Genomic DNA, 24,985 nt, shown 5'->3' on the forward strand with positions numbered 1-24,985 from the left:
TAACATGATGCTGCCACCACAATACATACCCATAACATGATGCTGCCACCACAATACATACCCATAACACGATGCTGCCACCACAATACAATACCCATAACACGATGCTGCCACCATAATACAATACCCATAACATGATGCTGCCACCACAATACATACCCATAACATGATGCTGCCACCACAATACATACCCATAACATGATGCTGCCACCACAATACATACCCATAACATGATGCTGCCACCACAATACATACCCATAACATGATGCTGCCACCACAATACATACCCATAACATGATGCTGCCACCACAGTACATACCCATAACATGATGCTGCCACCACAATACATACCCATAACATGATGCTGCCACCACAATACATACCCATAACATGATGCTGCCACCACAGTACATACCCATAACATGATGCTGCCACCACAGTACATACCCATACCATGATGCTGCCACCACAATACATACCCATAACATGATGCTGCCACCACAATACATACCCATAACATGATGCTGCCACCACAGTACTTGACAATACAGAGAGTTTCACTCTGTGTTGTAATACATTGGAGTTGACACAAACCTGTAGTTTTTAATTTAGGCTGTGTTTTAATTTTTTATTTATTTAACCTTTATTTAACTAGGCAAGTCAGTTACAATGTGCTTCTACACCTGCATTGCTTTGCTGTTTGGGGTTTTAGGCTGGGTTTCTGTACAGCACTTTGAGATATCAGCTGATGTACGACGGGCTATATAAATACATTTGATTTGATTTGACAATGCCGGCCTACCAAAAGGCAAAAGGCCTCCTGCGGGGGACAGGGGCCCGGGATTAAAAATACAGATAAATAAAATATAAATATATAACAAAACACACATCACGACAAGAGAGACAACACAACACTACATAAAGAGAGACACCACAACACTACATAAAGAGAGACAACACAACACTACATAAAGAGAGACACCACAACACTACATAAAGAGAGACACCACAACACTACATAAAGAGAGACAACACAACACTACATAAAGAGAGACACCACAACACTACATAAAGAGAGACACCACAACACTACATAAAGAGAGACACCACAACACTACATAAAGAGAGACACCACAACACTACATAAAGAGAGACACCACAACACTACATAAAGAGAGACACCACAACACTACATAAAGAGAGACACCACAACACTACATAAAGAGAGACCTAAGACAACAACCTAGCATGGCAGCGACACATGACAACACAGCATGGTAGCAACACAACATGACAACAACAAGGTAGCAACACAACATGGCAGCAGCACAACATGACAACAACATGGTAGGAACACATGACAACAACATGGTAGCAACACAACATGACAACATGGTAGCAACACAACATGACAACAACATGGTAGCAACACAACATGGTAGCAACACAACATGGTAGCAACACAACATGACAACAACATGGTAGCAACACAACATGACAACATGGTAGCAACACAACATGACAACATGGTAGCAACACAACATGACAACAACATGGTAGAAACACAAAACACGGTACGAACATTATCGGGCAAAAAAAGTTAGCGTCTTTGCCGTGTTGTCTTGAAGCATCACTTATCAGCCTCGTTGCAAACAGAATGTCTGATTTTGAAGAGGATTATTCAGCACGGGCTTCCTTCCTGTCACTCGGTCATACAGGCCAGTAATGTGGAGTGAATGCCAGTGACTGAGTGTGTGAAAGGTGAGGAGTCGGTGCAGGTGGGCAGATCCAAGTGTTTCAGCAGTCTGATGGCTTCTAGATAGAAACTGTCTCTGAGTCTGTTGTTAACAGACCTGACCACAGTGCATTCTAGATACCAACAGGCTCTGAGACAGTTTCTATCAGACCTGACCACAGTGCATTCTAGATACCAACAGACTCAGAGACAGTTTCTATCAGACCTGACAAAGGCAGCGTAAGAAAGGGGGGGGTGATGGTGTGTGTGTGTGTGTGAGTGTGTGTGTGTGTGTGTGTGTGTGTGTGTGTGTGTGTGTGTGAGGTGTGTGATGTGTGAGTGTGTGTGTGTGTGTGTGTGTGTGGGTGTGTGAGAGATGATGTGTGTGAGGTGTGATGTGTGTGTGTGTGTGTGGTGTGTGTGTGTGTGTGTGAGAGAGATTGTGTGTGTGTGTGTGTGTGTGTGTGTGTGTGTGTGTGTGTGTGTGTGTGTGTGTGTGTGTGTGTGTGTGTGTGTGTGTGTGTGTGAGAGAGATGGTGTGTGTGAGAGATGATGTGTGTGTGAGATGATGGTGTGTGATAATAACCCTCTTGGCTGCTCAGTGATCCAGGGTGGATTCACATCAAATGTATTGTCACGTGCGCTGAATACAACAAGTGTAGACTTTACCGTGAAATGTTTACTTACAAGCCCTTAACCAACAGTGCAGTTCAAGAAGAGTTAAGAAAATATTTACCAAATAAACTAAAGTAAGAAATAATCAAATGTAACACAATAAAATAACAATAACGAGGCTCTATACAGGAGGTACCGGTACCGAGTCAGTGTGCGGGGGTACAAATTAGAGGTAATGTGTACATGTAGGTAGGGGTGAAGTGACTATGCATAGATAATAAACAGCGAGTAGCAGCAGTGTACAAAAGGGGGGGGTCAATATAATAGTCCGGTGGCCATTTTATGAATTGTTCAGCAGTCTTATGGCTTGGGGGTCAGGCAGCTCAGTGATTCAGGCTGCTCAGTGATCCAGGGTGGATTCAGGCTGCTCAGTGATACAGGGTGGATTCAGGCTGCTCAGTGATCCAGGGTGGATTCAGGCTGCTCAGTGATCCAGGGTGGATTCAGGCTGCTCAGTGATCCAGGGTGGATTCAGGCTGCTCAGTGATACAGGGTGGATTCAGGCTGCTCAGTGATCCAGGGTGGATTCAGGCTGCTCAGTGATCCAGGGTGGATTCAGGCTGCTCAGTGATCCAGGGTGGATTCAGGCTGCTCAGTGATCCAGGGTGGATTCAGGCTGCTCAGTGATACAGGGTGGATTCAGGCTGCTCAGTGATCCAGGGTGGATTCAGGCTGCTCAGTGATACAGAGTGGATTCAGGCTGCTCAGTGATACAGAGTGGATTCAGGCTGCTCAGTGATCCAGGGTGGATTCAGGCTGCTCAGTGATCCAGGGTGGATTCAGGCTGCTCAGTGATCCAGGGTGGATTCAGGCTGCTCAGTGATCCAGGGTGGATTAAGGCTGCTCAGTGATACAGAGTGGATTCAGGCTGCTCAGTGATCCAGGGTGGATTCAGGCTGCTCAGTGATCCAGGGTGGATTCAGGCTGCTCAGTGATCCAGGGTGGATTCAGGCTGCTCAGTGATCCAGGATGGATTCAGGCTGCTCAGTGATCCAGGGTGGATTCAGGCTGCTCAGTGATCCAGGATGGATTCAGGCTGCTCAGTGATCCAGGGGTGGATTCAGGCTGCTCAGTGATCCAGGGTGGATTAAGGCTGCTCAGTGATCCAGGGTTGATTCAGGCAGCTCAGTGATTCAGGGTGGATTCAGGCTGCTCAGTGATCCAGGGTGGATTCAGGCTGTTCAGTGATCCATGGAGGATTCAGGCTGCTCAGTGATTCAGGGTGGATTCAGGCTGCTCAGTGATCCAGAGTGGATTCAGGCTGCTCAGTGATCCAGGGTGGATTCAGGCTGCTCAGTGATCCAGGGATGGATTCAGGCTGCTCAGTGATCCAGGGTTGATTCAGGCTGCTCAGTGATTCAGGGATGGATTCAGGCTGCTCCAGGGTGGATAGAGGATGGATTCAGGCTGCTCAGTGATCCAGGGGTGGATTCAGGCTGCTCAGTGATCCAGGGATGGATTCAGGCTGCTCAGTGATCCAGGGTGGATTCAGGCTGCTCAGTGATCCAGGGTGGATTCAGGCTGCTCAGTGATCCAGGGTGGATTCAGGCTGCTCAGTGATCCAGAGTGGATTCAGGCTGCTCAGTGATTCAGGGATGGATTCAGGCTGCTCAGTGATTCAGGGATGGATTCAGGCTGTGTGTTCGTCCTCTGGTTTAAGGGGTCCGCGTGTTTCACAGCCCAATACAGTTCAGAAGAGTTTGTGAATATATTATGACAGAATTTTGTCTGTTTTGGACTTCGGGTAAGGTTTTTTTTCCCCCAGCTGTTCGGGCGCACGTATTTTTTCTTAAGGCCAGCCGAAGTTCACACCCCTTTTATCCGTGATTGGTCAACTAGTGGGATTCTTCAATCAAATCTTTGTTGTTATTCAACGAGAGACGATTCGTTTTTTCACACAAATGTTTTCATTGAGAAATACTGCACCTAACATCTTAGATGTAAAATGACCTGCCTAAGATCTTCTCTTCAAAAAATAAATAAAGAAATGTCATTTATTTGGATGTTATCTTAGATTTAATTCTGTCTACTGGCTACGGCATCTCAAAATGCACAAACAGTACTATTGAAGCATGCTAAAGCCTTTAGTAGCCACTGTGTCATTCACTGTGTCATCAACTCTTATCCTGTCATAGCTCAAAGCTAACCCAGATAGAGACATGTAAACCCTCTCTGTCCTGCCCTGGAGGCCAGGAGATCTCCCCAGCTCTCACCCTGTCTACGCCTGTCTGTTCCTACATTCCTCTTTAGTAGCCACTGGGTCATTCCCTGTGTCATCAACTCTTATCCTGTCATAGCTCAAAGCTAACCCAGATAGAGACATGTAAACCCTCTCTGTCCTGCCCTGGAGGCCAGGAGATCTCCCCAGCTCTCACCCTGTCTACGCCTGTCTGTTCCTACATTCCTCTTTAGTAGCCACTGGGTCATTCACTGTGTCATCAACTCTTATCCTGTCATAGCTCAAAGCTAACCCAGATAGAGACATGTAAACCCTCTCTGTCCTGCCCTGGAGGCCAGGAGATCTCCCCAGCTCTAACCCTGTCTACGTCTGTCTGTTCCTACATTCCTCTTTAGTAGCCACTGGGTCATTCACTGTGTCAGATCTCCCCAGCTCTCACCCTGTCTACGCCTGTCTGTTCCTCCATTCCTCTTTAGTAGCCACTGGGTCATTCACTGTGTCATCAACTCTTATCCTGTCATAGCTCAAAGCTAACCCAGATAGAGACATGTAAACCCTCTCTGTCCTGCCCTGGAGGCCAGGAGATCTCCCCAGCTCTCACCCTGTCTACGCTTGTCTGTTCTTCCATTCCTCTTTAGTAGCCACTGGGTCATTCACTGTGTCATCAACTCTTATCCTGTCATAGCTCAAAGCTAACCCAGATAGAGACATGTAAACCCTCTCTGTCCTGCCCTGGAGGCCAGGAGATCTCCCCAGCTCTCACCCTGTCTACGCCTGTCTGTTCCTCCATTCCTCTTTAGTAGCCACTGGGTAATTCACTGTGTCATCAACTCTTATCCTGTCATAGCTCAAAGCTAACCCAGATAGAGACATGTAAACCCTCTCTGTCCTGCCCTGGAGGCTAGGAGATCTCCCCAGCTCTAACCCTGTCTACGTCTGTCTGTTCCTCCATTCCTCTTTAGTAGCCACTGGGTCATTCACTGTGTCATCAGCTCTTATCCTGTCATAGCTCAAAGCTAACCCAGATAGAGACATGTAAACCCTCTCTGTCCTGCCCTGGAGGCTAGGAGATCTCCCCAGCTCTCACCCTGTCTACGCCTGTCTGTTCCTCCATTCCTCTTTAGTAGCCACTGGGTCATTCACTGTGTCATCAACTCTTATCCTGTCATAGCTCAAAGCTAACCCAGATAGAGACATGTAAACCCTCTCTGTCCTGCCCTGGAGGCCAGGAGATCTCCCCAGCTCTCACCCTGTCTACGCCTGTCTGTTCCTCCATTCCTCTTTAGTAGCCACTGGGTCATTCACTGTGTCATCAACTCTTATCCTGTCATAGCTCATAGCTAACCCAGATAGAGACATGTAAACCCTCTCTGTCCTGCCCTGGAGGCTAGGAGATCTCCCCAGCTCTCACCCTGTCTACGTCTGTCTGTTCCTACATTCCTCTGTGGTCCTTTGTGTCTCAGTTTGTAAGAGCTTGGTGTTAACAACGCCAAAGTCTTGGTTTCAATTCCCGCTGGGGCAAATCTGTTGTGACTGTTGTGAAGTCACGTTAAGTCACTGTTGTGAAGTCACGTTAAGTCACTGTTGTGAAGTCACTGTTGTGAAGTCACTGTTGTTAAGTCACTGTTGTGAAGTCATGTTAAGTCACTGTTGTGAAGTCACTGTTGTGAAGTCCCTGTTGTCAAGTTAAGTCACTGTTGTGAAGTCACTGTTGTGAAGTCCCTGTTGTGAAGTCAAGTTAAGTCACTGTTGTGAAGTCACTGTTGTTAAGTCACTGTTGTGAAGTCAAGTCACTGTTGTGAAGTCACTGTTGTGAAGTCATGTTAAGTCACTGTTGTGAAGTCACTGTTGTGAAGTCACTGTTGTGAAGTCACTGTTGTGAAGTCACTGTTGTGAAGTCACTGTTGTGAAGTCATGTTAAGTCACTGTTGTGAAGTCACTGTTGAAGTGTTAAGTCACTGTTGTGAAGTCACTGTTGTGAAGTCATGTTAAGTCACTGTTGTGAAGTCACTGTTGTGAAGTGTTAAGTCACTGTTGTGAAGTCACTGTTGTGAAGTCACTGTTGTGAAGTCCCTGTTGTGAAGTCCCTGTTGATACGTGTCTACTGAATGCCAGGTCATATTAATGTGTAACCCTTATCCGTCTGTTCTGTCTTCAGACATGATTACAGAGAGATGCTGCACAACTCTACCTTCTGTCTGGTTCCCAGAGGACGACGCCTGGGGTCCTTCCGCTTCCTGGAAGCACTGCAGGTACACACACACCACGTACACACACACCACGTACACACACACCACGTACACACACACACCACGTACACACACCACGTACACACACACCACGTACACACACACCACGTACACAGACATACACACACAATTTACACACACCACATACACACACACACACACCACGTACACAGACATACACACACCACGTACACACACACACACACTACATTTGCACTAGGTGTGTATAAGCCATTGACTTTCAAGCTGTTTTCATTTGATAGTGTCCTGGATTTTTGTGAAATGAAATAGCCATGTATTGTCCCTTGTTTGGCCTCTCATTCATTCTGCTAGTCTCGCTAACAGCCAGTACAGTACAGCTTCTGCCAGAGAGGGAGAGAGCAGCCTTCCTCTGTGTCTCTGTCCCGACCCCAGAGGCTTCCATTCACATCCTGTATTATTAACTAGTGGAACTCAGCAGGGCTGCTAATGAGACGGAGAGAAACTGACTGTCCTGAACAACCAGGACCGCTGACTGCTACTGTACCCCATGTACATCACTGTACTGTCCCCATCTACTGTCCCCATGTAGATCACTGTACTGTCCCCATCTACTGTCCCCATCTACTGTCCCCATGTAGATCACTGTACTGGGAACCCCATGTAGATCACTGTACTGTCCCCATCTACTGTCCCCATCTACTGTCCCCATATAGATCACTGTACTGTCCCCATCTACTGTCCCCATATAGATCACTGTACTGTCCCCATCTACTGTCCCCATATAGATCACTATACTGTCTCCATCTACTGTCCCCATGTAGATCACTATACTGTCCCCATCTACTGTCCCCATGTAGATCACTATACTGTCCCCATCTACTGTCCCCATGTAGATCACTATACTGTCCCCATCTACTGTCCCCATGTAGATCACTATACTGTCCCCATCTACTGTCCCCATGTAGATCACTATACTGTCCCCATCTACTGTCCCCATGTAGATCACTATACTGTCCCCATCTACTGTCCCCATGTAGATCACTATACTGTCCCCATCTACTGTCCCCATGTAGATCACTATACTGTCCCCATCTACTGTCCCCATGTAGATGTCTCCATATAGATCACCATCTACTCTGCCCATATAGATCACCATCTACTGTCCCCATGTAGATCACTATACTGTCCCCATCTACTGTCCCCATGTAGATCACTATCTACTGTCCCCATATAGATCACCATCTACTGTCCCCATCTACTGTCTCCATATAGATCACCATCTACTGTCTCCATATAGATCACCATCTACTGTCCCCATATAGATCACCATCTACTGTCCCCATATAGATCACCATCTACTGTCCCCATCTACTGTCTCCATATAGATCACCATCTACTGTCTCCATATAGATCACTATCTACTGTCCCCATATAGATCACCATCTACTGTCCCCATCTACTGTCTCCATATAGATCACCATCTACTGTCTCCATATAGATCACTATCTACTGTCCCCATATAGATCACCATCTACTGTCCCCATATAGATCACCATCTACTGTCTCCATATAGATCACTATCTACTGTCCCCATATAGATCACCATCTACTGTCCCCATATAGATCACCATCTACTGTCCCCATATAGATCACCATCTACTGTCCCCATATAGATCACCATCTACTCTGCCCATATAGATCACCATCTACTGTCTCCATATAGATCACTATCTACTCTGCCCATATAGATCACCATCTACTGTCTCCATATAGATCACTATCTACTGTCCCCATATAGATCACCATCTACTGTCTCCATATAGATCACTATCTACTGTCCCCATATAGATCACCATCTACTGTCCCCATATAGATCACCATCTACTGTCTCCATATAGATCACTATCTACTGTCCCCATATAGATCACCATCTACTGTCCCCATATAGATCACCATCTACTGTCTCCATATAGATCACCATCTACTCTGCCCATATAGATCACCATCTACTGTCCCCATATAGATCACCATCTACTGTCCCCATATAGATCACCATCTACTGTCCCCATATAGATCACCATCTACTGTCCCCATATAGATCACTATCTACTGTCTCCATATAGATCACCATCTACTGTCCCCATATAGATCACCATCTACTGTCTCCATATAGATCACCATCTACTGTCTCCATATAGATCACCATCTACTGTCCCCATATAGATCACTATCTACTGTCCCCATATAGATCACCATCTACTGTCCCCATATAGATCACCATCTACTGTCCCCATATAGATCACTATCTACTGTCCCCATATAGATCACTATCTACTCTGCCCATATAGATCACCATCTACTGTCCCCATATAGATCACTATCTACTCTGCCCATATAGATCACCATCTACTGTCCCCATATAGATCACCATCTACTGTCCCCATATAGATCACCATCTACTGTCCCCATATAGATCACTATCTACTCTGCCCATATAGATCACTATCTACTGTCTCCATATAGATCACCATCTACTGTCTCCATATAGATCACCATCTACTGTCCCCATATAGATCACCATCTACTGTCCCCATATAGATCACTATCTACTCTGCCCATATAGATCACCATCTACTGTCCCCATATAGATCACCATCTACTGTCCCCATATAGATCACCATCTACTGTCTCCATATAGATCACCATCTACTGTCCCCATATAGATCACCATCTACTGTCCCCATATAGATCACCATCTACTGTCCCCATATAGATCACTATCTACTGTCTCCATATAGATCACCATCTACTGTCTCCATATAGATCACCATCTACTGTCCCCATATACATCACCATCTACTGTCCCCATATAGAGCACCATCTACTGTCCCCATATAGAGCACCATCTACTGTCCCCATATAGATCACCATCTACTGTCCCCATATAGAGCACCATCTACTGTCCCCATATAGAGCACCATCTACTGTCCCCATATAGATCACCATCTACTGTCACCATATAGATCACCATCTACTGTCCCCATATAGATCACCATCTACTGTCCACATCTACTGTCCCCATATAGATCACCATCTACTGTCCCCATATAGATCACTATACTGTCCCCATCTACTGTCTCCATATAGATCACCATCTACTCTGCCCATATAGATCACCATCTACTGTCCCCATGTAGATCACTATACTGTCCCCATCTACTGTCCCCATGTAGATCACTATCTACTGTCCCCATATAGATCACCATCTACTGTCCCCATCTACTGTCTCCATATAGATCACCATCTACTGTCTCCATATAGATCACCATCTACTGTCCCCATATAGATCACCATCTACTGTCCCCATATAGATCACCATCTACTGTCCCCATCTACTGTCTCCATATAGATCACCATCTACTGTCTCCATATAGATCACTATCTACTGTCCCCATATAGATCACCATCTACTGTCCCCATCTACTGTCTCCATATAGATCACCATCTACTGTCTCCATATAGATCACTATCTACTGTCCCCATATAGATCACCATCTACTGTCTCCATATAGATCACTATCTACTGTCTCCATATAGATCACCATCTACTGTCCCCATATAGATCACCATCTACTGTCTCCATATAGATCACTATCTACTGTCCCCATATAGATCACCATCTACTGTCCCCATATAGATCACCATCTACTGTCTCCATATAGATCACCATCTACTCTGCCCATATAGATCACCATCTACTGTCTCCATATAGATCACTATCTACTCTGCCCATATAGATCACCATCTACTGTCTCCATATAGATCACTATCTACTGTCCCCATATAGATCACCATCTACTGTCTCCATATAGATCACTATCTACTGTCCCCATATAGATCACCATCTACTGTCCCCATATAGATCACCATCTACTGTCTCCATATAGATCACTATCTACTGTCCCCATATAGATCACCATCTACTGTCCCCATATAGATCACCATCTACTGTCCCCATATAGATCACCATCTACTGTCTCCATATAGATCACCATCTACTCTGCCCATATAGATCACCATCTACTGTCCCCATATAGATCACTATCTACTGTCCCCATATATATCACCATCTACTGTCCCCATATAGATCACCATCTACTGTCCCCATATAGATCACCATCTACTGTCCCCATATAGATCACCATCTACTGTCCCCATATAGATCACTATCTACTCTGCCCATATAGATCACCATCTACTGTCCCCATATAGATCACTATCTACTCTGCCCATATAGATCACCATCTACTGTCCCCATATAGATCACCATCTACTGTCCCCATATAGATCACCATCTACTCTGCCCATATAGATCACCATCTACTGTCCCCATATAGATCACTATCTACTCTGCCCATATAGATCACTATCTACTGTCTCCATATAGATCACCATCTACTGTCTCCATATAGATCACCATCTACTGTCCCCATATAGATCACCATCTACTGTCCCCATATAGATCACTATCTACTCTGCCCATATAGATCACCATCTACTGTCCCCATATAGATCACCATCTACTGTCCCCATATAGATCACCATCTACTGTCTCCATATAGATCACCATCTACTGTCCCCATATAGATCACCATCTACTGTCCCCATATAGATCACCATCTACTGTCCCCATATAGATCACTATCTACTGTCTCCATATAGATCACCATCTACTGTCTCCATATAGATCACCATCTACTGTCCCCATATAGATCACCATCTACTGTCCCCATATAGAGCACCATCTACTGTCCCCATATAGAGCACCATCTACTGTCCCCATATAGATCACCATCTACTGTCCCCATATAGAGCACCATCTACTGTCCCCATATAGAGCACCATCTACTGTCCCCATATAGATCACCATCTACTGTCACCATATAGATCACCATCTACTGTCCCCATATAGATCACCATCTACTGTCCACATCTACTGTCCCCATATAGATCACCATCTACTGTCCCCATATAGATCACCATCTACTGTCCCCATATAGATCACCATCTACTGTCTCCATATAGATCACCATCTACTGTCTCCATATAGATCACCATCTACTGTCCCCATATAGATCACTATCTACTCTGCCCATATAGATCACCATCTACTGTCCCCATATAGATCACCATCTACTGTCCCCATATAGATCACCATCTACTGTCTCCATATAGATCACCATCTACTGTCCCCATATAGATCACCATCTACTGTCCCCATATAGATCACCATCTACTGTCCCCATATAGATCACTATCTACTGTCTCCATATAGATCACCATCTACTGTCTCCATATAGATCACCATCTACTGTCCCCATATAGATCACCATCTACTGTCCCCATATAGAGCACCATCTACTGTCCCCATATAGAGCACCATCTACTGTCCCCATATAGATCACCATCTACTGTCCCCATATAGAGCACCATCTACTGTCCCCATATAGAGCACCATCTACTGTCCCCATATAGATCACCATCTACTGTCACCATATAGATCACCATCTACTGTCCCCATATAGATCACCATCTACTGTCCACATCTACTGTCCCCATATAGATCACCATCTACTGTCCCCATATAGAGCACCATCTACTGTCCCCATATAGATCACCATCTACTGTCCCCATATAGAGCACCATCTACTGACCCCATATAGAGCACCATCTACTGTCCCCATATAGATCACCATCTACTGTCACCATATAGATCACCATCTACTGTCCCCATATAGATCACCATCTACTGTCCACATCTACTGTCCCCATATAGATCACCATCTACTGTCCCCATATAGATCACCATCTACTGTCCCCATATAGATCACCATCTACTGTCTCCATATAGATCACCATCTACTGTCCCCATATAGATCACCATCTACTGTCTCCATATAGATCACCATCTACTGTCCCCATATAGATCACCATCTACTGTCCCCATATAGATCACCATCTACTGTCCCCATATAGATCACTATCTACTGTCTCCATATAGATCACCATCTACTGTCTCCATATAGATCACCATCTACTGTCCCCATATAGATCACCATCTACTGTCCCCATATAGAGCACCATCTACTGTCCCCATATAGAGCACCATCTACTGTCCCCATATAGATCACCATCTACTGTCCCCATATAGAGCACCATCTACTGTCCCCATATAGAGCACCATCTACTGTCCCCATATAGATCACCATCTACTGTCACCATATAGATCACCATCTACTGTCCCCATATAGATCACCATCTACTGTCCCCATATAGATCACCATCTACTGTCCCCATATAGATCACCATCTACTGTCACCATATAGATCACCATCTACTGTCCCCATATAGATCACCATCTACTGTCCCCATATAGATCACCATCTACTGTCCCCATATAGATCACCATCTACTGTCTCCATATAGATCACCATCTACTGTCCCCATATAGATCACCATCTACTGTCCCCATATAGAGCACCATCTACTGTCCCCATATAGATCACCATCTACTGTCCCCATATAGAGCACCATCTACTGTCCCCATATAGATCACCATCTACTGTCTCCATATAGATCACCATCTACTGTCCCCATATAGATCACCATCTACTGTCCCCATATAGAGCACCATCTACTGTCCCCATATAGATCACCATCTACTGTCTCCATATAGATCACCATCTACTGTCCCCATATAGATCACCATCTACTGTCCCCATATAGAGCACCATCTACTGTCCCCATATAGATCACCATCTACTGTCCCCATATAGATCACCATCTACTGTCCCCATATAGATCACCATCTACTGTCTCCATATAGATCACCATCTACTGTCCCCATATAGATCACCATCTACTGTCCCCATATAGAGCACCATCTACTGTCCCCATATAGATCACCATCTACTGTCCCCATATAGATCACCATCTACTGTCTCCATATAGATCACCATCTACTGTCCCCATATAGATCACCATCTACTGTCCACATCTACTGTCCCCATATAGATCACCATCTACTGTCCACATCTACTGTCCCCATATAGATCACCATCTACTGTCCCCATATACAGTACCAGTCAAATGTTTGAACACCTACTCATTCAAGGGTTTTTCTTTATTTTTTACTATTTTCTACATTTTAGAATAATAGTGAAGACATCAAAACTATGAAATAACACATATGGAATCATGTAGTAACCAAAAAAGTGTTAAACAAATTGTATTTGCCTTGATTACAGCTTCGCACACTCTTGGCATTCTCTCAACCATCTTCATGAGGTAGTCACCTGGAATGCATTTCAATTAACAGGTGTGCCTTGTTAATTTGTCGAATTTCTTTCCTTCTTAATGTGTTTTAGCCAATCAGTTGTGTTGTGACATGGTAGGGGGGATATACAGAAGATAGCCCTATTTGGTAAAAGACCAAGTCCATATTATGGCAAGAACAGCTCAAATAAGCAAAGAGAAACGACAGTCCATCATTACTTAAGACACGAATGTCAGTCAACCCGGAGAATTTCAAGAACTTTGAAAGTTTCTTCAAGTGTAGTCGCAAAAACCATTAAGCGCTATGATGATGATGTTGATGATGTTCTCATGAGACCGCCACAAAACCCAGACCAAGAAAGAGAGTGATGGAGTGCTGTATCAGATGACCTGGCCTCCACAATCACCCGATCTCATCCCAATTGATCCCAAATTCCTTGGAAGACTGCTGTAAAAGCATTCCATGTGAAGCTGGTTGAGAGAATGCCAAGCGTGTGCAAAGCTGTCATCAAGGCAAAGGGTGGCTACTTTGAAGAATCTCAAATCTAAAATATATTTTGATTTGTTTAACACTTTTTTGGGTTACTACATGATTCCATATGTGTTATTTCATAGTTTCGATATATTCACTATTATTCTACAATGTAGAAAATAGTCAAAAGAAAGAAAAATCCTTGAATGAGTAGTATAACCCTTGAATGAGTAGTATAACCCTTGAATGAGTAGTATAACCCTGGAATGAGTAGTATAACCCTTGAATGAGTAGTATAACCCTGGAATGAGTAGTATAACCCTGGAATGAGTAGTATAACCCTTGAATGAGTAGTATAACCCTGGAATGAGTAGTATGACCCTGGAATGAGTAGTATAACCCTTGAATGAGTAGTATGACCCTGGAATGAGTAGTATGACCCTGGAATGAGTAGTATGACCCTGGAATGAGTAGTATGACCCTGGAATGAGTAGTATAACCCTGGAATGAGTAGTATAACCCTGGAATGAGTAGTATAACCCTTGAATGAGTAGTACAACCCCTCTGTATATACAGTACCAGTATTCAGACCCTTTACCCAGTACTTTGTTAAAGCACCTTTTGGTGAATTCAGAAGATTGTGTGGGGTCTGGTTAATGACACTGAAGGGATGGCAGCAGGGTGAGATGGTAAGAGCTCAGGCTTCAGAGGGACAGGGTGTGTGGACAGCCAGTGGTTGAATGACACCCAGATTAAGGACAGGAGGACACAGGGCTGTAGCCTCTATTTGGACACACCCCCTGGCTGACAGGGCTGTAGCCTCTATTTGGACACACCCCCTGGCTGACAGGGCTATAGCCTCTATTTGGACACACCCCCTGGCTGACAGGGCTATAGCCTCTATTTGGACACACCCCCTGGCTGACAGGGCTGTAGCCTCTATTTGGACACACCCCCTGGCTGACAGGGCTGTAGCCTCTATTTGGACACACCCCCTGGCTATCAGGGCTATAGCCTCTATTTGGACACACCCCCTGGCTGACAGGGCTGTAGCCTCTATTTGGACACACCCCCTGGCTGACAGGGCTATAGCCTCTATTTGGACACACCCCCTGGATGACAGGGCTGTAGCCTCTATTTGGACACACCCCCTGGATGACAGGGCTATAGCCTCTATTTGGACACACCCCCTGGCTGACAGGGCTGTAGCCTCTATTTGGACACACCCCCTGGATGACAGGGCTATAGCCTCTATTTGGACACACCCCCTGGCTGACAGGGCTGTAGCCTCTATTTGGACACACCCCCTGGCTGACAGGGCTGTAGCCTCTATTTGGACACACCCCCTGGCTATCAGGGCTAGAGCCTCTATTTGGACACACCCCCTGGCTGACAGGGCTGTAGCCTCTATTTGGACACACCCCCTGGCTGACAGGGCTAGAGCCTCTATTTGGACACACCCCCTGGCTGACAGGGCTATAGCCTCTATTTGGACACACCCCCTGGCTGACAGGGCTGTAGCCTCTATTTGGACACACCCCCTGGCTGACAGGGCTGTAGCCTCTATTTGGACACACCCCCTGGATGACAGGGCTATAGCCTCTATTTGGACACACCCCCTGGCTGACAGGGCTATAGCCTCTATTTGGACACACCCCCTGGATGACAGGGCTGTAGCCTCTATTTGGACACACCCCCTGGATGACAGGGCTGTAGCCTCTACTTGGACACAGAGACAGTGGAGCACAGAGAGTGACAAACACACACACACACACAAACAAATACATTTGCATACACATTTACACATTCTAATTGGCTCAAATGAAACGTAGGCTTTTGTTTACCATTTGTACTTTACTCACAATACAACAACAATTTGAGAAATGAGTCCCTGGCAATGGAATGAATTATGCTATTTTAATGACTAGTAATGTCTTGCTGTGCGGTGCGTGAATAAAATGGTCTATCTGCTATTATGGCTGAAAGGAAGTAGAAAGTTCTGTTGAAGAAACAGACGGCCAGATGGTGCAGAATGTTTTAAAGACCCAAACCACTGATCACATGTCTGGGATGATTTCTTTGTTGTTTTGCTGACGATAATTGTGCATTATTAGATGGTTCAGCAGGCAGGCAGGGACTGAATTAGTGTCATTAGTAGTGACACCAGGGACAGGGACATGCTGATTTGACTTCCACTTGTCCTCATGTAACCAGACACAATACTAGTGATGTCCTGTCCTCATGTAACCAGACACAATACTAGTGATGTCCTGTCCTCATGTAACCAGACACAATACTAGTGATGTCCTGTCCTCATGTAACCAGACACAATACTAGTGATGTACTGTCCTCATGTAACCAGACACAATACTAGTGATGTACTGTCCTCATGTAACCAGACACAATACTAGTGATGTACTGTCCTCATGGAACCAGACACAATACTAGTGATGTCCTGTCCTCATGGAACCAGACACAATACTAGTGATGTCCTGTCCTCATGTAACCAGACACAATACTAGTGATGTCCTGTCCTCATGTAACCAGACACAATACTAGTGATGTCCTGTCCTGTCCTCATGGAACCAGACACAATACTAGTGATGTACTGTCCTCATGTAACCAGACACAATACTAGTGATGTACTGTCCTGTCCTCATGGAACCAGACACAATACTAGTGATGTCCTGTCCTCATGTAACCAGACACAATACTAGTGATGTCCTGTCCTGTCCTCATGTAACCAGACACAATACTAGTGATGTCCTGTCCTGTCCTCATGTAACCAGACACAATACTAGTGATGTACTGTCCTCATGTAACCAGACACAATACTAGTGATGTCCTGTCCTCATGTAACCAGACACAATACTAGTGATGTACTGTCCTCATGGAACCAGACACAATACTAGTGATGTCCTGTCCTCATGTAACCAGACACAATAGTAGTGATGTCCTGTCCTCATGTAACCAGACACAATACTAGTGATGTCCTGTCCTCATGTAACCAGACACAATACTAGTGATGTCCTGTCCTCATGTAACCAGACACAATACTAGTGATGTACTGTCCTCATGTAACCAGACACAATACTAGTGATGTCCTGTCCTGTCCTCATGTAACCAGACACAATACTAGTGATGTCCTGTCCTCATGTAACCAGACACAATACTAGTGATGTCCTGTCCTCATGTAGCCAGACACAATACTAGTGATGTCCTGTCCTGTCCTCATGGAACCAGACACAATACTAGTGATGTACTGTCCTCATGTAACCAGACACAATACTAGTGATGTCCTGTCCTGTCCTCATGGAACCAGACACAATACTAGTGATGTCCTGTCCTCATGTAACCAGACACAATACTAGTGATGTACTGTCCTCATGTAACCAGACACAATACTAGTGATGTCCTGTCCTCATGTAACCAGACACAATACTAGTGATGTACTGTCCTCATGTAACCAGCCACAATACTAGTGATGTCCTGTCCTCATGGAACCAGACACAATACTAGTGATGTCCTGTCCTCATGGAACCAGACACAATACTAGTGATGTCCTGTCCTCATGTAACCAGACACAATACTAGTGATGTCCTGTCCTCATGTAACCAGACACAATACTAGTGATGTCCTGTCTTCATGTAACCAGACACAATACTAGTGATGTCCTGTCCTCATGTAACCAGACACAATACTAGTGATGTCCTGTCCTCATGTAACCAGACACAATACTAGTGATGTACTGTCCTCATGGAACCAGACACAATACTAGTGATGTACTGTCCTCATGGAACCAGACACAATACTAGTGATGTCCTGTCCTCATGTAACCAGACACAATACTAGTGATGTCCTGTCCTCATGTAACCAGACACAATACTAGTGATGTCCTATCCTGTCCTCATGTAACCAGACACAATACTAGTGATGTACTGTCCTCATGTAACCAGACACAATACTAGTGATGTACTGTCCTCATGTAACCAGACACAATACTAGTGATGTCCTGTCCTCATGTAACCAGACACAATACTAGTGATGTCCTGTCCTCATGTAACCAGACACAATACTAGTGATGTCCTGTCCTGTCCTCATGTAACCAGACACAATACTAGTGATGTACTGTCCTCATGTAACCAGACACAATACTAGTGATGTACTGTCCTCATGTAACCAGACACAATACTAGTGATGTACTGTCCTCATGTAACCAGACACAATACTAGTGATGTACTGTCCTCATGGAACCAGACACAATACTAGTGATGTCCTGTCCTCATGTAACCAGACACAATACTAGTGATGTCCTGTCCTCATGTAACCAGACACAATACTAGTGATGTCCTGTCCTGTCCTCATGTAACCAGACACAATACTAGTGATGTACTGTCCTCATGTAACCAGACACAATACTAGTGATGTACTGTCCTCATGTAACCAGACACAATACTAGTGATGTCCTGTCCTCATGTAACCAGACACAATACTAGTGATGTACTGTCCTCATGTAACCAGACACAATACTAGTGATGTCCTGTCCTCATGGAACCAGACACAATACTAGTGATGTCCTGTCCTCATGGAACCAGACACAATACTAGTGATGTCCTGTCCTCATGTAACCAGACACAATACTAGTGATGTCCTGTCCTCATGTAACCAGACACAATACTAGTGATGTACTGTCCTCATGTAACCAGACACAATACTAGTGATGTCCTGTCCTCATGTAACCAGACACAATACTAGTGATGTACTGTCCTCATGGAACCAGACACAATACTAGTGATGTACTGTCCTCATGTAACCAGACACAATACTAGTGATGTACTGTCCTCATGTAACCAGACACAATACTAGTGATGTACTGTCCTGTCCTCATGGAACCAGACACAATACTAGTGATGTCCTGTCCTCATGTAACCAGACACAATACTAGTGATGTCCTGTCCTCATGTAACCAGACACAATACTAGTGATGTACTGTCCTCATGTAACCAGACACAATACTAGTGATGTCCTGTCCTCATGTAACCAGACACAATACTAGTGATGTACTGTCCTCATGGAACCAGACACAATACTAGTGATGTACTGTCCTCATGTAACCAGACACAATACTAGTGATGTACTGTCCTCATGTAACCAGACACAATACTAGTGATGTACTGTCCTGTCCTCATGGAACCAGACACAATACTAGTGATGTCCTGTCCTCATGTAACCAGACACAATACTAGTGATGTCCTGTCCTGTCCTCATGTAACCAGACACAATACTAGTGATGTCCTGTCCTGTCCTCATGTAACCAGACACAATACTAGTGATGTCCTGTCCTCATGTAACCAGACACAATACTAGTGATGTCCTGTCCTCATGTAACCAGACACAATACTAGTGATGTCCTGTCCTCATGTAACCAGACACAATACTAGTGATGTCCTGTCCTCATGTAACCAGACACAATACTAGTGATGTACTGTCCTCATGTAACCAGACACAATACTAGTGATGTACTGTCCTCATGTAACCAGACACAATACTAGTGATGTACTGTCCTCATGTAACCAGACACAATACTAGTGATGTCCTGTACTGTCCTCATGTAACCAGACACAATACTAGTGATGTACTGTCCTCATGTAACCAGACACAATACTAGTGATGTCCTGTCTTCATGTAACCAGACACAATACTAGTGATGTCCTGTCCTCATGTAACCAGACACAATACTAGTGATGTCCTGTCCTCATGTAACCAGACACAATACTAGTGATGTACTGTCCTCATGGAACCAGACACAATACTAGTGATGTACTGTCCTCATGGAACCAGACACAATACTAGTGATGTCCTGTCCTCATGTAACCAGACACAATACTAGTGATGTCCTGTCCTCATGTAACCAGACACAATACTAGTGATGTCCTGTCCTGTCCTCATGTAACCAGACACAATACTAGTGATGTACTGTCCTCATGTAACCAGACACAATACTAGTGATGTACTGTCCTCATGTAACCAGACACAATACTAGTGATGTCCTGTCCTCATGTAACCAGACACAATACTAGTGATGTACTGTCCTCATGGAACCAGACACAATACTAGTGATGTCCTGTCCTCATGTAACCAGACACAATACTAGTGATGTCCTGTCCTCATGTAACCAGACACAATACTAGTGATGTCCTGTCCTCATGTAACCAGACACAATACTAGTGATGTACTGTCCTCATGTAACCAGACACAATACTAGTGATGTACTGTCCTCATGTAACCAGACACAATACTAGTGATGTCCTGTCCTCATGTAACCAGACACAATACTAGTGATGTACTGTCCTCATGTAACCAGACACAATACTAGTGATGTCCTGTCCTCATGGAACCAGACACAATACTAGTGATGTCCTGTCCTCATGGAACCAGACACAATACTAGTGATGTCCTGTCCTCATGTAACCAGACACAATACTAGTGATGTCCTGTCCTCATGTAACCATACACAATACTAGTGATGTACTGTCCTCATGTAACCAGACACAATACTAGTGATGTCCTGTCCTCATGTAACCAGACACAATACTAGTGATGTACTGTCCTCATGGAACCAGACACAATACTAGTGATGTACTGTCCTCATGTAACCAGACACAATACTAGTGATGTACTGTCCTCATGTAACCAGACACAATACTAGTGATGTACTGTCCTGTCCTCATGGAACCAGACACAATACTAGTGATGTCCTGTCCTCATGTAACCAGACACAATACTAGTGATGTCCTGTCCTGTCCTCATGTAACCAGACACAATACTAGTGATGTCCTGTCCTCATGTAACCAGACACAATACTAGTGATGTCCTGTCCTCATGTAACCAGACACAATACTAGTGATGTCCTGTCCTCATGTAACCAGACACAATACTAGTGATGTCCTGTCCTCATGTAACCAGACACAATACTAGTGATGTACTGTCCTCATGTAACCAGACACAATACTAGTGATGTACTGTCCTCATGTAACCAGACACAATACTAGTGATGTACTGTCCTCATGTAACCAGACACAATACTAGTGATGTCCTGTACTGTCCTCATGTAACCAGACACAATACTAGTGATGTACTGTCCTCATGTAACCAGACACAATACTAGTGATGTCCTGTCCTCATGTAACCAGACACAATACTAGTGATGTCCTGTCCTCATGTAACCAGACACAATACTAGTGATGTCCTGTCCTGTCCTCATGTAACCAGACACAATACTAATGATGTACTGTCCTCATGTAACCAGACACAATACTAGTGATGTCCTGTCCTCATGTAACCAGACACAATACTAGTGATGTCCTGTCCTGTCCTCATGTAACCAGACACAATACTAATGATGTCCTGTCCTCATGTAACCAGACACAATACTAGTGATGTACTGTCCTCATGTAACCAGACACAATACTAGTGATGTCCTGTCCTCATGTAACCAGACACAATACTAGTGATGTCCTGTCCTCATGTAACCAGACACAATACTAGTGATGTCCTGTCCTCATGTAACCAGACACAATACTAGTGATGTCCTGTCCTCATGTAACCAGACACAATACTAGTGATGTCCTGTCCTCATGTAACCAGACACAATACTAGTGATGTACTGTCCTCATGTAACCAGACACAATACTAGTGATGTCCTGTCCTCATGTAACCAGACACAATACTAGTGATGTCCTGTCCTCATGGAACCAGACACAATACTAGTGATGTCCTGTCCTCATGTAACCAGACACAATACTAGTGATGTACTGTCCTGTCCTCATGGAACCAGACACAATACTAGTGATGTACTGTCCTCATGTAACCAGACACAATACTAGTGATGTACTGTCCTCATGTAACCAGACACAATACTAGTGATGTACTGTCCTGTCCTCATGGAACCAGACACAATACTAGTGATGTCCTGTCCTCATGTAACCAGACACAATACTAGTGATGTCCTGTCCTGTCCTCATGTAACCAGACACAATACTAGTGATGTCCTGTCCTGTCCTCATGTAACCAGACACAATACTAGTGATGTCCTGTCCTCATGTAACCAGACACAATACTAGTGATGTCCTGTCCTCATGTAACCAGACACAATACTAGTGATGTACTGTCCTCATGGAACCAGACACAATACTAGTGATGTACTGTCCTCATGTAACCAGACACAATACTAGTGATGTCCTGTCCTCATGTAACCAGACACAATACTAGTGATGTCCTGTCCTCATGGAACCAGACACAATACTAGTGATGTCCTGTCCTCATGTAACCAGACACAATACTAGTGATGTCCTGTCCTCATGTAACCAGACACAATACTAGTGATGTCCTGTCCTGTCCTCATGGAACCAGACACAATACTAGTGATGTCCTGTCCTCATGTAACCAGACACAATACTAGTGATGTCCTGTCCTCATGGAACCAGACACAATACTAGTGATGTACTGTCCTGTCCTCATGGAACCAGACACAATACTAGTGATGTACTGTCCTCATGTAACCAGACACAATACTAGTGATGTCCTGTCCTCATGTAACCAGACACAATACTAGTGATGTCCTGTCCTCATGGAACCAGACACAATACTAGTGATGTCCTGTCCTCATGGAACCAGACACAATACTAGTGATGTCCTGTCCTCATGTAACCAGACACAATACTAGTGATGTCCTGTCCTCATGGAACCAGACACAATACTAGTGATGTCCTGTCCTCATGGAACCAGACACAATACTAGTGATGTCCTGTCCTCATGGAACCAGACACAATACTAGTGATGTCCTGTCCTCATGTAACCAGACACAATACTAGTGATGTCCTGTCCTCATGTAACCAGACACAATACTAGTGATGTCCTGTCCTCATGTAACCAGACACAATACTAGTGATGTCCTGTCCTCATGTAACCAGACACAATACTAGTGATGTCCTGTCCTCATGTAACCAGACACAATACTAGTGATGTCCTGTCCTCATGTAACCAGACACAATACTAGTGATGTCCTGTCCTCATGTAACCAGACACAATACTAGTGATGTCCTGTCCTCATGTAACCAGACACAATACTAGTGATGTCCTGTCCTTTCCTCATGTAACCAGACACAATACTAGTGATGTCCTGTCCTCATGTAACCAGACACAATACTAGTGATGTACTGTCCTCATGTAACCAGACACAATACTAGTGATGTCCTGTCCTGTCCTCATGTAACCAGACACAATACTAGTGATGTCCTGTCCTCATGTAACCAGACACAATACTAGTGATGTCCTGTCCTCATGGAACCAGACACAATACTAGTGATGTACTGTCCTCACTGTGTTGGAGAATAGTGTTGACACAAGCACCAAAATACACTATTAGACCCACCGTAGCCATTGGAGTCGTGGCACTGGCATAGCAGAGACATGTACCAAGGATAGTTACTCCTCCAGTCCAGTATCTGTGTAGTCATTACTGTGTTACCTGTGTGTTGGCCTGCAGGCGGCCTGTGTACCCGTGATACTCAGTAACGGCTGGGAGATGCCCTTCTCAGAGATCATCCACTGGAACTCGGCAGCTGTGATCGGGGACGAACGTCTGCTACTGCAGGTGTCGTAGATTATTTTAACCCTTTATTCACCAGGTAACGCTAAGTCGGCTGAGTGACAACACATTCTATATTTTTATATATATTTGTGATCAGTTCCAGTATGTTAGAATGGTATATTTGACACGTCCAGTGTCTCTGACTGTTTGATTGACAGATGATGTCACTGTATTAGTTCTGACTGTAGTTCTGTTGTTCCAGATTCCGTCTACGGTGCGTTCAATTCACCAGGACAACATCCTGTCTCTCAGACAGCAGACCCAGTTCCTGTGGGAGGCCTACTTCTCTTCTGTAGAGAGGATCGTACTCACAACACTAGAGGTAAGAGGACCGTATACTGCTATTCTTCTGTAGAGAGGATAGTACTCACAACACTAGAGGTAAGAGGACCGTTACTGCTACTACTGCTACTCGTCTGTAGAGAGGATAGTACTCACAACACTAGAGGTAAGAGGACCGTATACTGCTGCTCTTCTGTAGAGAGGATAGTACTCACAACACTAGAGGTAAGAGGACCGTTACTGCTACTACTGCTACTCGTCTGTAGAGAGGATAGTACTCACAACACTAGAGGTAAGAGGACCGTATACTGCTGCTCTTCTGTAGAGAGGATAGTACTCACAACACTAGAGGTAAGAGGACCGTTACTGCTACTACTGCTACTCGTCTGTAGAGAGGATAGTACTCACAACACTAGAGGTAAGA

General features: G+C 44.7%; 1 protein-coding gene across 3 annotated transcripts in view; it reads left to right on the forward strand.

The window, feature by feature from the left end:
• LOC139572844 (exostosin-1a-like) overlaps positions 1-24,985 on the forward strand; it is a 135,394-nt gene that overhangs the window by 71,860 nt on the left and 38,549 nt on the right. For all 3 annotated transcript variants that reach the window (XR_011674500.1, XR_011674501.1, XM_071395654.1), the window contains exons 2-4: positions 6,748-6,841; positions 24,175-24,282; positions 24,482-24,601. Coding sequence is in view for 1 of the 3 variants with exons in the window: in XM_071395654.1 (XP_071251755.1) it covers positions 6,748-6,841; positions 24,175-24,282; positions 24,482-24,601 (322 nt within the window). In the remaining 2 variants the exon portion in view is untranslated. The remainder of the gene's footprint in view (positions 1-6,747; positions 6,842-24,174; positions 24,283-24,481; positions 24,602-24,985) is intronic.

This window comes from Salvelinus alpinus, chromosome 4 (genome assembly GCF_045679555.1).
Source record: "Salvelinus alpinus chromosome 4, SLU_Salpinus.1, whole genome shotgun sequence".
NCBI lineage: Eukaryota > Metazoa > Chordata > Actinopteri > Salmoniformes > Salmonidae > Salvelinus > Salvelinus alpinus.